Source organism: Dendrobates tinctorius, unplaced genomic scaffold (assembly GCF_039654945.1).
Source record: "Dendrobates tinctorius isolate UK_male_01 unplaced genomic scaffold, ASM3965494v1 ptg000509l, whole genome shotgun sequence".
Taxonomy (NCBI): domain Eukaryota; kingdom Metazoa; phylum Chordata; class Amphibia; order Anura; family Dendrobatidae; genus Dendrobates; species Dendrobates tinctorius.
This window is the reverse complement of record NW_027362168.1, coordinates 62373-79069: the sequence shown is the minus strand read 5'-3', so window position 1 is coordinate 79069 and position 16697 is coordinate 62373. Positions and strand designations below refer to the sequence as shown.

The following is a 16697-nucleotide window of genomic DNA, read 5'->3' as shown; positions in this document are numbered from 1 at the left end:
TCTATAGAAAAGGGCTTTCAATGCCCAAAGTCATTTGAACAGTTTTGGGTGGAGGAGAATGTTGTGGTCTAGAGGCAAAATGGTGATCATGGTAATACGGCCGGACTACACCACCGATAAAGCAGCCACAGCCGGTGACTGAGAGGAATCTGTGACTTCTCTGCATTCAGTGGTTACTACTCACCTGGGCAGTCATATGTGGGAATCTCCTCTTTACACCACTCATCACCCCTCACATATGTCTCTGTAGTATTAATATGGGTCAGATCTTCACCCTGAAACAAATATTGTAAAAGTCACAGACAGATGGAGAAGTCCCATCTATGATCAGCTCTAATCCTGCCATCTCCACCGTTCTCATTACACAAGTATAAAAAATATAATACTGGTGGATAACACAAGACTGAGCACAAGACCTTCACAGCCGTCTACACATCATAGGGGAGATCTCCTGACACCTTCTCTCCATCTACCTGATGATCCTGAGGAGCACTGGGATCTTCTTGGTTACAGTCCTGTGGAAGAAGAGGACGGGGACATCTCTCTGGTGTTGTCCTCTTACTGGACACATCTGGAGGAAACACATACAGGGACTGAATTCATTCTCTATATACAGATAATTATAGGCCGTGTGTATTTAGTCCTGTCTATTACCTGGTGATGTGAGGGGCTGGGGAACCTCCATTATGACGTTCTTGTACAGATCTCTGTGTCCTTCTAAATACTCCCACTCCTCCATGGAGAAATAGACAGCGACATCCTGACACCTTATAGGAACCTGACACATACAATGATACCATCATCCCCCGATCCCTTCATAGTGTTACTGTATAATGTCCCAGCATTCCCAGCAGTGTCACCTCTCCAGTCAGGAGCTCCATCATCTTGTAGATGAGTTCTAGGATCTTCTGGTCATTGATGTCCTCATGGATCAGGGGGTGAGGTGGAGGCCCCGTGATTGGGCTCAGGGGTCTTCCACATCCCTCAGACACAGGGTCCTGACAGCGATCACTAGAGGTCTTCTTCACCACTGTGTAATCCTGGTTATGGAGAGACACATTAATAAATCTCACTACAGACATTTCCAGAGTCCTCACCTCTCCAGTTCTGTCCATCTGTTATTCCCATAGCTAAGAATGATGTAATGTGACGTCATCAGAATCTCTCACCTCTCCAGTGAGACGGAAGAGGATCTCTAGGGTGAGGTGTAACATCCTCTCCGCCATCTTGTCTCTATCCATATCCATCCTTGATGGGTAAATCAGGAAAATTCTCTTCTGTAGAAGATCTTCACTGAGAGGATCCGATATTGTAGAGACCTGAATGAGAAGAAGATGATCCGATGTAACATCATAAGAATCCTGTGTAATAATACAATTACTGGAGATAATAAGGGAAACATATGAGGAGATTTATTATCTTACAGGGTTTAGTTTTCTTCCCTGACATCTACTAATAAAACCTATATATTTAGGCCACAGACAACAAGCAGTTTCCTCCTCGGAGTCGGCAGCTGAACACGTTCCTCATAGACTCATCTTCCATAACGCTAATTCTCCTCTCATTACCGACACTGGAATCGGCTTTAGCAATACTGCAGGAGATATTCATTACACGCGACATGAGAAATAACTCCTTCATGATGAGGACGACATCTTCATCTTAAGACTTAAGACTTCTCCCGTGCTGCACCAATCCTCTGGAATGCTCTACCCCAAGATATTAGGACCATCCACAATTTGCATAGTTTTAGGCGCTCGCTCAAAACACATTTGTTCAGAGCGGCCTATCACATTCAGTAATCAAAGTCATGTTTGTGTGTGTGTAGCCCATTCACTATCTCCATCTAACCCCCACCCCCTGAAGATGGCTGGACCGTCATTGTAAATACATCATTGTAAATACAAACCTGTGCTTTGTATCTCCCCCACCTCATTGTAGATTGTAAGCTCCACGAGCAGGGTCGTCTTATTTCGCTTTAATTATTGTATTGTTAACGTTGTTACTTATGACTGTTGTGTTTGAAACTGTTCAACTGTAAAGCGCTGCGGAATATGTTGGCGCTATATAAATAAAGATTATTATTATTATTATTATTATTATTATTATTCATCTTCTACTACGGCTCTAGAGACAGATTTGGCCAGAGTCGGTCACTGCCTCCATCCCCACCGGCCGTCTATATGAAGGTTTCCCGTCTTCCCCGCACTGGAATCTTCCATCACGTTAGATCTCAGCTCTGAGTCACACACAGAAGTTTGAGGCTTTTAGAAAAGATTTTTTGTTTCCACAAACACAATGGACAGAAATGATCTGATCCCAAAGTCTCCATGTACAGTGATTTATGGGGATTATTTCTGGCCTTAGGCTTTCCTATATTACAAGAAAAACTCCAGAAAAAGCCGATATTAAAATGTTTCTAAAGAAAATTGGCTCCAAAAATTCTTGCAAGAAGAAAATAACATGGAAAAAGCAGAAGACACATTTTACTATATTTCAACAAGTGAAACAATTTTTTTGCAAATTAATTCTTTTCGTCCCCAGAACATAGATGTACACCGCAGGGACGGCACAGATGAGGCTGCAACAAAAACCCTGGCAGTTTAACCCCTTGCTGCTGTGAAAAGCAAATATGGCATCTAAGAAGGTGTGACAGAGTTTGGCTGAATGCCCCCCGCCTCCAAGTACTCGATAGTATGGGGCGGCCTAGTTACTATGATACTTACATGCCTAATAATGGGGTCTGGGCTGCAATGTATGAAGGTCTATTAGGCCGGGCCAGAGGCAGCGTCCAATAAGTTACCTTATAACGCCCCCATACACATTAGACTAAAGTTCCATGAAAGCACTGATTTCGGGGGGTTTGGCCAACCATATAATGTATTTGGGGGCCTCCCGACAGATGATGTCAGGGCAGAGAAGGATCTGGCATCCTGAATTTCAGAGGATTATCCGTTTGTTCTTCCTGTAGATAATCCTCCTCTAGAGGAGTCTGGAGGCGACTCTCTCATACAGACCACAGGAAAGCTGGAATATTTGTGTGTATGGGGGAGTTGGGAGAGATCGCCGTCTGCCAAATGACCGTTCAGCCAACTCTGATCTCATGTGTATGGGGCCGTTAGTATTACACTGACAGGCAGTGATGATACACGGCACTACAGTAGTACAGGGCATCACCGGAGCCATCAGAGGCTTGTATGTTATGTGTGATCGCACTGATCAGAGGGGTTTACAGATCCGACAGCAATAGCTGGAATTGGACCCTCCAATGTAAAGAAAAAAAAATCTATCTATCTATATACACTGTTCAAAAAAATAAAGGGAACACTTAAACAACAGAATATAACTCCAAGTAAATCAAACTTCTGTGAAATCAAACTGTCCACTTAGGAAGCAACACTGATTGACAATCAATTTCACATGATGTTGTGCAAATGGAATAGACAACAGATGGAAATTATTGGCAATTATCAAGACACCCTCAATAAAGGAGTGGTTCTGCAGGTGGGGACCACAGACCACATCTCGGTACCAATGCTTTCTGGCTGATGTTTTGGTCACTTTTGAATGTTGGTTGTGCTTTCATACTCGTGGTAGCATGACACGGACTCTACAACTAACACAAGTGGCTCAGGTAGTGCAGCTCATCCAGGATGGCACATCAATGCGAGCTGTGGCAAGAAGGTTTGCTGTGTCTGTCAGCGTAGTGTCCAGAGGCTGGAGGTGGAACCAGGAGACAGGCCAGTACACCAGGAGATGTGGAGGGGGCCGTATGAGGGCAACAACCCAGCAGCAGGACCGCTACCTCCACCTTTGTGCAAGGAGAAACAGGAGGAGCACTGTCAGAGCCGTGCAAAATGATCTTCAGTAGGCCAGAATTGTTCATGTGTCTGCACAAACGGTTAGAAACTGAGTCCATGAGGATGGTCTGAGGTCCTGACGTCCACAGATGGGGGTTGTGCTCACAGCCCAACACTGTACAGGACACTTGGCATTTGTCACAGAACACCAGGATTGGCAAATTCACCACTGGCGCCCTGTGCTCTTCACAGATGGAAGCAGGTTCACACTGAGCACATGTGACAGACGTGACAGAGTCTGGAGACGCCGTGGAGAGCGATCTGCTGCCTGCAACATCCTTCAGCATGACCGGTTTGGCAGTGGTCAGTAATGGTGCGGGGTGGCATTTCTTTGGAGGCCACACGATGTTGGGCTGTGAGCACAACCCCCATGGAGACACAATTGTGCCTTTACCTGGAGATAAATTCCCAGTGGGGGCAATTTCCAAAATGCAATAACTTAAGTGGGGAATTCAGCTCTTTTTGCACTTAAGGGATCTGTATATGGAGTCTACAAACTACAGTGGGGGAAATAAGGAATTGTTACGCTACCAATTCTGGGGCTAAAGTCACATTTTTGTGAGGAAAAAAGTAAAATTGTCATTTTTTCCTTCCACATTGCTTATATTCCTGTCACACTGTCCGAATTCAGATATTCTCCTGTCAGAAAGGAGAATACAGGGGGCGAAAGGGTTAATAGGACTCACAGGAGGAACCGGCCCAGAAAGCAGAAGGTCCAGGAGTGTCCGCCACATATATGACTGCTCTGTGCACAGGACCTGTGATGAGGTCACAGGAGGGGAGGAGTCAGGGGTCACATGATCAGGGGCCTCAGTGTGTGCAGGACTCAGTGTGCTGGAGCGCTCCCGATAATCAGCTGCGTGTGTCGCGCTGTGTGATAGTCACAGCACCTGCATGGAGGGCGACACATGCAGCTGATTATCGGGAGCGCTCCAGGGATCCGGGGTCCCGATGCAGCTATTCGGTAAGTGATATTAGCCAATAACAACTTCTCCGAGGATATTCGCTCATCTCTAGTAATAACAGCTCAAAGAAATTCACCGAACTTTTCATTAAGTTTAATAGTAAGACCCTATTAAATATTGAGCACCAGTGGGATGAAGCATTGACAGCGGCATGTAAAAGTGTTTGCGCCCCGGGTCAAAATGACCGTTATTGTGAGCAGCAGTAAGATGAAGATGAAATGATCTCTAAAAGGCCGAACCTCTAAGATGACACATGGCCTTTGTATTTTAGGCAAAAATAATAATAAAAAATATATATAGACTTTTTTACAATTTCATAATTGCAAAAAGGAAAAAGGGCGATGCAAAACTTTGGGCACCTTTAGAGATTTGTGTACTGAGATAATTTTGATCAAGATTTCACACCTTAATTAGCTTGTTAGGGTTATGGTGAGATCACATGGTGACCAGGAGCTACAGTCTGAGGAAAGGGCTAAAAAGCCTTCACTAGACCCCTGTACATCTGTATAATGAGGCCCAGGCTTTATAGTGAAGGGACAGGAGTGAGGGCCTGTTCCAAGGAGCTACAGTCTGAGGAAAGGGCTAAAAAGCCTTCACTAGACCCCTGTACAGCTGTATAATGAGACCCAGGCTTTATAGTGAAGAGACAGGAGTGAGGGCCTGTTCCCAGGAGCTACAGTCTGAGGAAAGGGCTAAAAAGCCTTCACTAGACCCCTGCACAGCTGTATAATGAGGCCCAGGCTTTACAGTGAAGGGACAGGAGTGAGGGCCTGTGCCCAGGAGCTACAGTCTGAGGAAAGGGCTAAAAAGCCTTCACTAGACCCCTGTACAGCTGTATAATGAGGCCCAGGCTTTATAGTGAAGAGACAGGAGTGAGGGACTGTTCCCAGGAGCTACAGACTGAGGAAAGGGCTAAAAAGCCTTCACTAGACCCCTGTACAGCTGTATAATGAGGTCCACGCTTTATAGTGAAGGGACAGGAGTGAGGGCCTGTTCCCAGGAGCTACAGTCTGAGGAAAGGGCTAAAAAGCCTTCACTAGACCCCTGTACAGCTGTATAATGAGGCCCAGGCTTTATAGTGAAGAGACAGGAGTGAGGGCCTGTGCCCAGGAGCTACAGACTGAGGAAAGGGCTAAAAAGCCTTCACTAGACCCCTGTGCAGCTGTATAATGAGGCCCAGGCTTTATAGTGAAGGGACAGGAGTGAGGGCCTGTTCCCAGGAGCTACAGACTGAGGAAAGGGCTAAAAAGCCTTCACTAGCCCCCTGTACAGCTGTATAATGAGGCTCAGGCTTTATAGTAAAGGGATAGGAGTGAGAGCCTGTTCCCAGGAGCTACAGTCTGAGGAAAGGGCTAAAAAGCCTTCACTAGACCCCTGTACAGCTGTATAATGAGGCCCAGGCTTTATAGTGAAGGGACAGGAGTGAGGGACTGTTCCCAGGAGCTACAGTCTGAGGAAAGGGCTAAAAAGCCTTCACTAGACCCCTGTACAGCTGTATAATGAGGCCCAGGCTTTATAGTGAAGGGACAGGAGTGAGGGCCTGTTCCCAGGAGCTACAGTCTGAGGAAAGGGCTAAAAAGCCTTCACTAGACCCCTGTACAGCTGTATAATGAGGCCCAGGCTTTATAGTGAAGGGACAGGAGTGAGGGCCTGTGCCCAGGAGCTACAGTCTGAGGAAAGGGCTAAAAAGCCTTCACTAGACCCCTGTACAGCTGTATAATGAGGCCCAGGCTTTATAGTGAAGGGACAGGAGGGATAAAAGTGGGGAAAGGAGCCAGAAGAGCTGGACTGCCCATCACTAACCTGCAGAGTCGCACTCCACATATATGGCTGCTCTGTGCACAGGACCTGTGATGAGGTCACAGGAGGGGAGGAGTCAGGGGTCACATGATCTCCGGAGTGCAGACCTCCATGGAGCCTTCTCCTCAGTGACATTCCCGCCATTATTTGCCCCTCACTACTGGCACAATTACCCCGCGCCGCCTTCTCTACACAGTGTTATGTGTGGAATGTAACGTGTGATTTCTCTGGAGGGAAATAGACCCCACACAGGAGGGAATTCTCCCCAGTTACCGGCCGTCTACTATATGGCGGCATATGATTGTGCTATCGACTCCACACCAGGAGCTAAAATGCCCAAATCTCTAATGTAACCGCTATAAGAAAAGATATAACAAATTTCCCCTAAACTCACACAGCGGAGGAGGCCTCACTTGGAGCAATGTGACTCGAGCACAGAAAATCTATTCCCGGTTCTGTGATTAAGTTATCGGCCAACAGGAAGAAGAAAGGTCTGAATTACAGCCCAGACTGGAGGAGAAACTGCAGGAGTTAGAATTGGCCAATCAGCGCTCTTCACCCCTATACTTATCTGCACAAATACAAGACATGAAATGACAATTAGACGCCATTCTCACCACCAGAACGGAGAGGCGCTAACTTGGAGTAAAGCCGCGTTTTATCACCATGCCAATAAGCCTAATAAGATGCTAGCTCGTAAGCTCAGAATGAGAGAGTCACTGTGTTGTGAGTTCATTTTCCCCTTCGTCACTGAGGTCTGGTGAACTCCCTATTCTGGTAAAGGAAGGTAATGAGCCTGATTATCAGGCACCTGAGCCTAATGAGGATGACTGGCTGAGTGGAGTCACGGACTGGATATAAGGCTGCCGACACCCTTCTGCCCTGCGGGTGATTTCTCTGTGGACTTCTAGGACACCAGTCTGTTTCCTGCTCCTCTAAAGCTAAGTTTTCTGCTTTGCCTGTTAGCATTTGTGTTTTGTTTTTGTTTTCCTTGCTTTTCTGGATTCTGCCATTCCCTGCTGGGGTGAGCTGAATCTCCTTTTGCCGATTGCTCTGTCTTCAGAATATTCCTGAGTACTGACATAGCTTTTTTGAAGCCTAGCGTCTTCAGGGCCTTTTTCACTGTCAGTCTGTTGGCTCTTACTTTCATAGGGTTTTTCACGGATTGCAGACAGCAGCCTTCCTGTCCTTTCCTATCTAGTTAGCTTGGGCCCCGTCTTTGCTCAGTCTATCTTTCTGTCTGTGTTAGTGTTTTCATCTTGCTTCACCGTCATTATATGTTGGGGGCTGCCTATTGCTTTGGGGTCTGCTCTGGGGCAGTTTAGATTTCCCCTTTCTTTCTTTAGGCCTATTTAATTCTCCGGCTGTGATCGAGGGGTCTAGGGCATCGCAGGAACCCCCCACGGCTACTGTTAGTTGTTGTGATAGGATCAGGGGTCTGCAATCCGATAGCTGCCAATCTCTCTGGTTTTTCTGGACTTAGCGAGCATTTCTGTTTTTGCCTCCTACGGTGACTCAATCATAACACACTGAATATAATCTCCTCTATAAAAGACCCTAAGGGTCAGATCTCAGCCCACCCTGATGTTATGTATAGCACTTATAATGAATACTCCCAGAGTTTGTATTCGCCCCCACAATCACCCCCCCCTCACTACTGGAGTCATTCCTTCACACACTACATCTACCTAACCTGACTGAGTCCGCGGCACAACAACTCCATTTACACATCTCTGAGGAGGAAATAGTTTCAACACTCAAAAAACTAAAAAAAGGAAAGGCCCCGGGACCGGATGGTCTTACAGCAATATATTATAAAAAATGCAGCGATGTGCTGACACCACATATAAAAACCTCTGTAATTCACTACTAAATGGCTCACAGCTGCCCCCTGAGTTCTACGTGGCGCATGTAACCGTAATCCCTAATCCTAAGAAAGATCATCTCACAACAAATTATAGACCTATATCCCTCTTATACATTGACTTCAAAATCTTTACATCCATTGTGACTAACAGGATCAATAAAATCCTCCCTCACCTCATCCATCGGGATCAGGTTGGTTTTATACCAGCGCGACAGGCCCCAGATAATATTAGGAGAGCGTTAAATATTATTCATACAACTAACCTACAACGAAAGCGACTTCTCCTGCTTGCATTAGATATTGAGAGGGCTTTCGATTCGGCGTCCTGGACATATCTTTTTACGGTTCTATCGGAAGTCGGATTCTCCCCTAAACTTATAAAGTGCCTCCAATTGTTATATGATAGCCCTATCGCTTATGTAAAACTCCCGTCACCACATCCCCCTCCAATTAATATTCAGAGGGTACCAGGCAGGGCTGTCCTCTATCTCCGGATCTTTTTGCACTTGCAATGGAACCCATTGTGGAAGCAATAAGGAGAGATCAGAATATCCTGGGCCCTGAGAATATGGGAGACCAATATAAAGTCAGCCTCTTTGCGGATGATCTCCTGCTAACATTAATACGTCCCCACACTACACTCCCTCACTTGTTTTCCCACCTTCACGAAGATCTCAGGGTTAAAGATTAACATTGATAAACCCGAAGCATTATTTGTAAATTTTCCTAAGACAGAGCAAACTAATATAGCCTCCCATTTTGGGTTTATACACAAAGAACATTATCTAACATATCTGGGTATCAACTTAACAGCCAACAGGTCACCTCTGTTTCGGTGGAATTACACTCCACTGATCCAAAACTTCCAGAGGGACCTGGATAGATGGGCTTCCTCAAAGTTATCCTGGCTCGGCAGAATACAGGCATTAAAAATGGTGTCACTGCCTCGCTTCTTATATCTATTTAGGTCCCTCCCAATTATGGTACCAGCCAGAACGTTCACTCATTTACACTCTACGATGTCTAAGTTTCTTTGGCTAGGAAAACAACCCAGAATTGTGCAAAACCTTATGTTCCGTCACAGAAAAGAAGGGGGTTTATCCCTCCCTAATTTTACACTTTATTACAAGTCGGCACAGATTGCTCCATTAATAAGTGCGTGTTCATATCCCAATAGTCCGAGATGGGTTATTCTGGAATCATTTCTCTCCAAACCATTCTCTTTATCAGGCCTAATGTGGACCACAGACCGACTTCCACTGGGGTTAATGAATGTGGCTCCTTTTACAGTCCACTCGTTGCTTCTTTGGAGGAAAGTCCGGTTTAAATATAACTTACAATCAAGCCCTTCTCCCCTGACAGCTATATTACAAAACCCCATGTTCCCACCAGGCCTTGAGCCACAATTTTTTTCTTGGTGGAAGCTGAAAGGTATTCATATACTTCAACATTTGTGTCCCCATTTAATATCTTACTTGACAGACAGGAATTTGTTCAAATATTTGAACCTCCAGTTAGGGAGGTAATGCGCTTGAACCAGATCTTCCACTTTGCAAAGCAGATCCTCCCGAGCGGTACTACTCTCAGGGCAACCAGTTTTGAAAAAAAATGTCTAAATGACCCTTTGGGCAGGGGAACGATCTCATTGATCTACTATGCTATAAATTCTCCACAAAATGATAAAAAATTGAAGTATATGTTACAGTGGGAGGAGGATCTGGGGTTTGAACAGTCAATTGATGAATGGTATCGTAGCTGTGATACCCTATCAGAAGGTAGTCACCAGACTTCCCTTGTGGAGACCTCCTTAAAACTATTGGACAGAGTCTATTATGTACCGGAAAAAATTCACAGCATTTTTCCTAAAATCTCGGGAGACTGTTTTGGGGCTGTGGAATATCTGGTGACATGAGACATATTTGGTGGTCTTGTACGGTGGTTTCTGGGCTTTGGGAGAAGGTGAAGCTTCTGATAGCACAGATGTATGGTTGACCGGTTGGTCTGGAACCTTCTACCCTTTCACTGGGAACCAGGCCTTCCCGGCTTCCAGAAAGCTTTCAGAAGCTAGTAAACTACTTATGTATGGCCACTAAAATCCACATTGCGGTAAAGTGGAAGTCGCCCTCACTGTCAATATCTATGGTGAAAGAGAAGATGAACGACATTATGTTATTCTCATTTGTGGCCCCAGCGTTTCTTGTAGAATAAATCCCTTTCTCACACAGTCCTGTAGTAATGACTTTGTTTTCACGTTTTGTAGGAGGGTTCGTCTGACTCCATCTTATGTTATCAGTATAAGTGCGAGAGATGAGAGACCGACGACCGCAGTTTTACCGTGTGTGTCCGGCGTCAGTTCTACAGTGTGAGATGTGCGGGGTCTGTGACCGAAGCTGGGGGTATATGGGTGTATACAGCATACACAGGGGTTTGCGACTGAAGCTGGGGGTATACGGGTGTATACAGAGTACACAGGGGTCTGCGACCAAAGCTGGGGTTATACGGGTGTATACAGCATACACAGGGGTTTGCGACTGAAGCTGGGGGTATACGGGTGTATACAGAGTACACAGGGGTCTGCGACCAAAGCTGGGGTTATACGGGTGTATACAGAGTACACAGGGGTCTGCGACCGAAGCTGGGGGTATACGGGTGTATACAGCATACACAGGGGTTTGCGACTGAAGCTGGGGATATACGGGTGTATACAGCATACACAGGGGTTTGCGACTGAAGCTGGGGGTATACGGGTGTATACAGCGTACACAGGGGTCTGCGACCGAAGCTGGGGATATACGGGTGTATACAGCATACACGGAGGGGTCTAAGACCGAAGCTGGGTGTATATGGGTGCATACAGCGTACACAGAGGGGTCTGCGACTGAAGTTGGGGGTATACGGGTGTATACAGCGCACACAGGGGGGTCTGTGACTAAAGCTGGGGGTATACAGGTGTATACAGCATACACAGGGGTCTGCAACCGAACCTGGGGGTATACGGGTGTATACAGTGTACACAGGGGTCTGCGACCAAAGCTGGGGATATACAGGTGTATACAGTGAACACAGGGGTCTGTGACCGAAGCTGGGGGTATACGGGTGTATACAGTGTACACAGAGTGGTCTGCGACTGAAGTTGGTGGCATACGGGTGTATACAGAGTACACAGAGGGGTCTGGGACCGAAGCTGTGGGTATACAGGTGTATACAGCATACACACAGGGGTCTGAGACTGAAGCTGGGGGTATACGGGTGTATACAGTGTGAGAGACGCGGGGTCTGTGAGCGAAGCTGGGGGTATACAGGTGTATACAGCGTACACAGGTGTCTGCGACCGAAGCTGGGGGTATACGGATGTATACAGTGTGAGATGCGGGGTCTGCGACAGGAGCTGGGGGTATATGGGCTTATACAGCATACACAGAGGCGTCTGCGACCGAAGCTGGGAGTACACAGAGGGGTCCACACAAACGCGGCTCCGCTCCGTACACCTCGTACACACACAGCTCCGCTCCATACACCTCGTACACACACGGCTCCGCTCCGTACACCTCGTACACACGCGGCTCCGCTCCGTACACCTCGTACACACGCGGCTCCGCTCCATACACCTCGTACACACGCGGCTCCGCTCCGTACACCTCGTACACACACGGCTCCACTCCGTACACCTCGTACACAGGCGGATTCGATCCGTACACCTCGTGCACACGCGGCTTCGCACCGTACACCTCGTACACACACAGCTCTGCTCCGTACACCTCGTACACACACGGCTCCGCTCCGTACACCTCGTACACACACGGCTCCGCTTACACCTCATACACACACGGCTCCGCTCCTTACACCTCATACACACACAGCTCCGCTCCTTACACCTCATACACACACGGCTCCGCTCCGTACACCTCGTACACACACGGCTCCGCTCCGTACACCTCGTACACACACGGCTCCGCTCCGTACACCTCGTACACACACGGCTCCGCTCCGTACACCTCGTACACACACGGCTCCGCTCCGTACACCTCGTACACACACGGCTCCGCTCCGTACACCTCGTACACACACGGCTCCGCTCCGTATACCTCGTACACACACGCTTCGCTCCGTACACCTCGTACACACACGGCTCCACTCCGTACACCTCGTACACACGCGGCTCCCCTCCGTACACCTCGTACACACGCGGCTCCACTCCGTACACCTCGTACACACTCGGCTCCGCTCCGTACACCTCGTACACACACGGCTCCGCTCCACACACCTCGTACACACACGGCTCCGCTCCGTACACCTCGTACACACACGGCTCCGCTCCGTACACCTCGTACACACACGGCTCCGCTCCGTATACCTCGTACACACACGCTTCGCTCCGTACACCTCGTACACACACGGCTCCACTCCGTACACCTCGTACACACGCGGCTCCCCTCCGTACACCTCGTACACACGCGGCTCCACTCCGTACACCTCGTACACACTCGGCTCCGCACCGTACACCTCGTACACACACGGCTCCGCTCCATACACCTCGTACACACACGGCTCCGCTCCGTACACCTCGTACACACACGGCTCCGCTCCGTACACCTCGTACACACACGGCACTGCTACATCCACCCTGTAAACCCCTCCTGACCCCACACAGAAACTTCCCCTCATCCAGCACCATGACAACCAGCACAGCAGAGTCCTGCACACACTGAGGCCCCTGATCATGTGACCCCTGACTCCTCCCCTCCTGTGACCTCATCACAGGTCCTGTGTGCACAGAGCAGTCATATATATGGCTGACGCTCCTGGACCTTCTGCTTTCTGGGCTGGTTCCTCCTGTGAGTCCTATTAACCCTTTCGGTCCCTGTGTTATTCTTTCCTTAGTTTCCCTGTCTCTGTGTTTCGAGTCGTTGTTCTATTCTAAGACCCAGCCTCCACCCATCTTCAATGCTGTTACTGAGAGAAGGAGGTTGTTGGCCAAAATCTCCCGATACAAGACCCCATCCATCCTTCCTTCAATACGTTGCAGTTGTCCTGTCCCCTTTACAGAAAAGCCCCCCCAAAGTATGATGTTTCCCCCACTGTGTTCTTGGGGTTGTACCCATATATTACATATAGATAGAAGATTCCAGTGCGGGGAAGACGGGAAACCTTCATATAGACGGCCGGTGGGGATGGAGGCAGTGACCGACTCTGGCTAAATCTGTCTCTAGAGCCGTAGTAGAAGATGAATAATAATAATAATAATAATAATAATCTTTATTTATATAGCGCCAACATATTCCGCAGCGCTTTACAGTTGAACAGTTTCAAACACAACAGTCATAAGTAACAACGTTAACAATACAATAATTAAAGCGAAATAAGACGACCCTGCTCGTGGAGCTTACAATCTACAATGAGGTGGGGGAGATACAAAGCACAGGTTTGTATTTACAATGATGTATTTACAATGACGGTCCAGCCATCTTCAGGGGGTGGGGGTTAGATGGAGATAGTGAATGGGCTACACACACACAAACATGACTTTGATTACTGAATGTGATAGGCCGCTCTGAACAAATGTGTTTTGAGCGAGCGCCTAAAACTATGCAAATTGTGGATGGTCCTAATATCTTGGGGTAGAGCATTCCAGAGGATTGGTGCAGCACGGGAGAAGTCTTAAGTCTTAAGATGAAGATGTCGTCCTCATCATGAAGGAGTTATTTCTCATGTCGCGTGTAATGAATATCTCCTGCAGTATTGCTAAAGCCGATTCCAGTGTCGGTAATGAGAGGAGAATTAGCGTTATGGAAGATGAGTCTATGAGGAACGTGTTCAGCTGCCGACTCCGAGGAGGAAACTGCTTGTTGTCTGTGGCCTAAATATATAGGTTTTATTAGTAGATGTCAGGGGAGAAAACTAAACCCTGTAAGATAATAAATCTCCTCATATGTTTCCCTTATTATCTCCAGTAATTGTATTATTACACAGGATTCTTATGATGTTACATCGGATCATCTTCTTCTCATTCAGGTCTCTACAATATCGGATCCTCTCAGTGAAGATCTTCTACAGAAGAGAATTTTCCTGATTTCCCCATCAAGGATGGATATGGACAGAGACAAGATGGCGGAGAGGATGTTACACCTCACCCTAGAGATCCTCTTCCGTCTCACTGGAGAGGTGAGAGATTCTGATGACGTCACATTACATCATTCTTATCTATGGGAATAACAGATGGACAGAACTGGAGAGGTGAGGACTCTGGGAATGTCTGTAGTGAGATTTATTAATGTGTCTCTCCATAACCAGGATTACACAGTGGTGAAGAAGACCTCTAGTGATCGCTGTCAGGACCCTGTGTCTGAGGGATGTGGAAGACCCCTGAGCCCAATCACGGGGCCTCCACCTCACCCCCTGATCCATGAGGACATCAATGACCAGAAGATCCTAGAACTCATCTACAAGATGATTGAGCTGCTGACTGGAGAGGTGACACTGCTGGGAATGCTGGGACATTATACAGTAACACTATGAAGGGATCGGGGGGATGACGGTATCATTGTATGTGTCAGGTTCCTATAAGGTGTCAGGATGTCGCTGTCTATTTCTCCATGGAGGAGTGGGAGTATTTAGAAGGACACAGAGATCTGTACAAGGACGTCATAATGGAGGTTCCCCAGCCCCTCACATCACCAGGTAATAGACAGGACTAAATACACACAGCCTATAATTATCTGTATGTAGAGAATGAATTCAGTCCCTGTATGTGTTTCCTCCAGATCTATCCAGTAAGAGGACAACCCCAGAGAGATGTCCCCGTCCTCTTCTTCCACAGGACTGTAACCAAGAAGATCCCAGTGCTCCTCAGGATCATCAGGTAGATGGAGAGAAGGTGTCAGGAGATCTCCCCTATGATGTGTAGACGGCTGTGAAGGTCTTGGGCTCAGTCTTGTTTTATCCACCAGTATTATATGTTTTATACTTGTGTAATGAGAACGGTGGAGATGGCAGGATTAGAGCTGATCATAGATGGGACTTCTCCATCTGTCTGTGACTTTTACAATATTTGTTTCAGGGTGAAGATCTGACCCATATTAATACTACAGAGACATATGTGAGGGGTGATGAGTGGTATAAAGAGGAGATTCCCACATATGACTACCCAGGTGAGTAGTAACCACTGAATGCAGAGAAGTCACAGATTCCTCTCAGTCACCGGCTGTGGCTGCTTTATCGGTGGTGTAGTCCGGCCGTATTACCATGATCACCATTTTGCCTCTAGACCACAACATTCTCCTCCACCCAAAACTGTTCAAATGACTTTGGGCATTGAAAGCCCTTTTCTATAGAACTTTCCACCTGGAGGATCCACCTACCCCCTGGTATTAGTGTGAGGGTGATCCCTTAAAGCAAGATCTATATGATTGCTTGTACCTGACCCAATATAGGCCGAGTGCACGCTTAAAGAGTCACACTGAACACAGAGTTAGATGTCTACTCCTTTCTCAGTAAAGGCTTGCACACAACTGAAGTTTATTCTCAAGACAAAGAGACAGGAAATGGGTGTCACACAATCTTTTGAGTAACCACTGTCAGTCTATGATAGGTCCATTTCAGCTTCACTTCCATATATGGTATCCAGTATCTCAGCTTCTGCATTCCAAGGATTCCTTCCAGGGTATTGTCTGAAGACACAGACGCCATTTTGGTATAGAACTGACTTAGGCTAGTTTCACACTAGCGTTTCACTGACCTGCGTCGGTCTGCGCACGGCCGCCCCTAAGCTCCAACCCAGGCCGCGCCTCCTCCCGGCTGCTCCGCCTATGGGCGCAAGACGCTGCATGTGACCTGCGTACCCTATCTTTAGCATTGGGTACGCAGGCCATGCGCAGGTATGCGTTTGCTGGCGCATGCGTCCTTTTGAGGGTGCGCCGAGCACACCAAAATGCAACACGATCCAGGATAGGGCCAAGTCTGTGATGCCAAGAAATGAGAGAATCTGTAGCAGGAGGGAATGGTCCACGGTGTTGAAGGCAGAAGACAGGTCCAGGAGAAGGAGGACAGAGTAGTGTCGCTTGCTCTTGGCAGTTAGTAAGTCATTAGTGACTTTAGTTAGGGCAGTTTCAGTTGAGTGATGCGGTCGGAAGCCAGAATGTAACCGGTCAAAGAGGGAACAGAAGGAGAGGTGGGAGGACAGTTCAAGATATACATGCTGTTCCAGTA

The 16697-nt window shown here is 47.4% G+C and overlaps 2 protein-coding genes across 2 annotated transcripts in view; one reads left to right on the top strand and one right to left on the bottom strand.

Moving 5' to 3' along the window:
• The window catches only part of LOC141078137 (uncharacterized), a 192143-nt gene extending 188543 nt beyond the window's left edge, over window positions 1-3600 (bottom strand). The window contains exons 1-5 of the mRNA XM_073564968.1: window positions 3589-3600; window positions 1170-1319; window positions 861-1040; window positions 655-778; window positions 474-571 (exon numbers count right to left, since the gene is read on the bottom strand). Of these exons, the coding sequence (XP_073421069.1) occupies window positions 474-571; window positions 655-778; window positions 861-1040; window positions 1170-1319; window positions 3589-3600 (564 nt within the window). The remainder of the gene's footprint in view (window positions 1-473; window positions 572-654; window positions 779-860; window positions 1041-1169; window positions 1320-3588) is intronic.
• On the top strand, window positions 3599-15640 carry LOC141078135 (uncharacterized; the record flags this gene model as incomplete). Its single annotated transcript, XM_073564967.1, has 6 exons — window positions 3599-3634; window positions 14505-14654; window positions 14784-14963; window positions 15047-15170; window positions 15254-15351; window positions 15550-15640. Coding segments are annotated over exons 1-6 (679 nt in total), but the record flags the coding sequence as incomplete, so codon positions are not given.
• Window positions 15641-16697: the final 1057 nt, after the last annotated feature.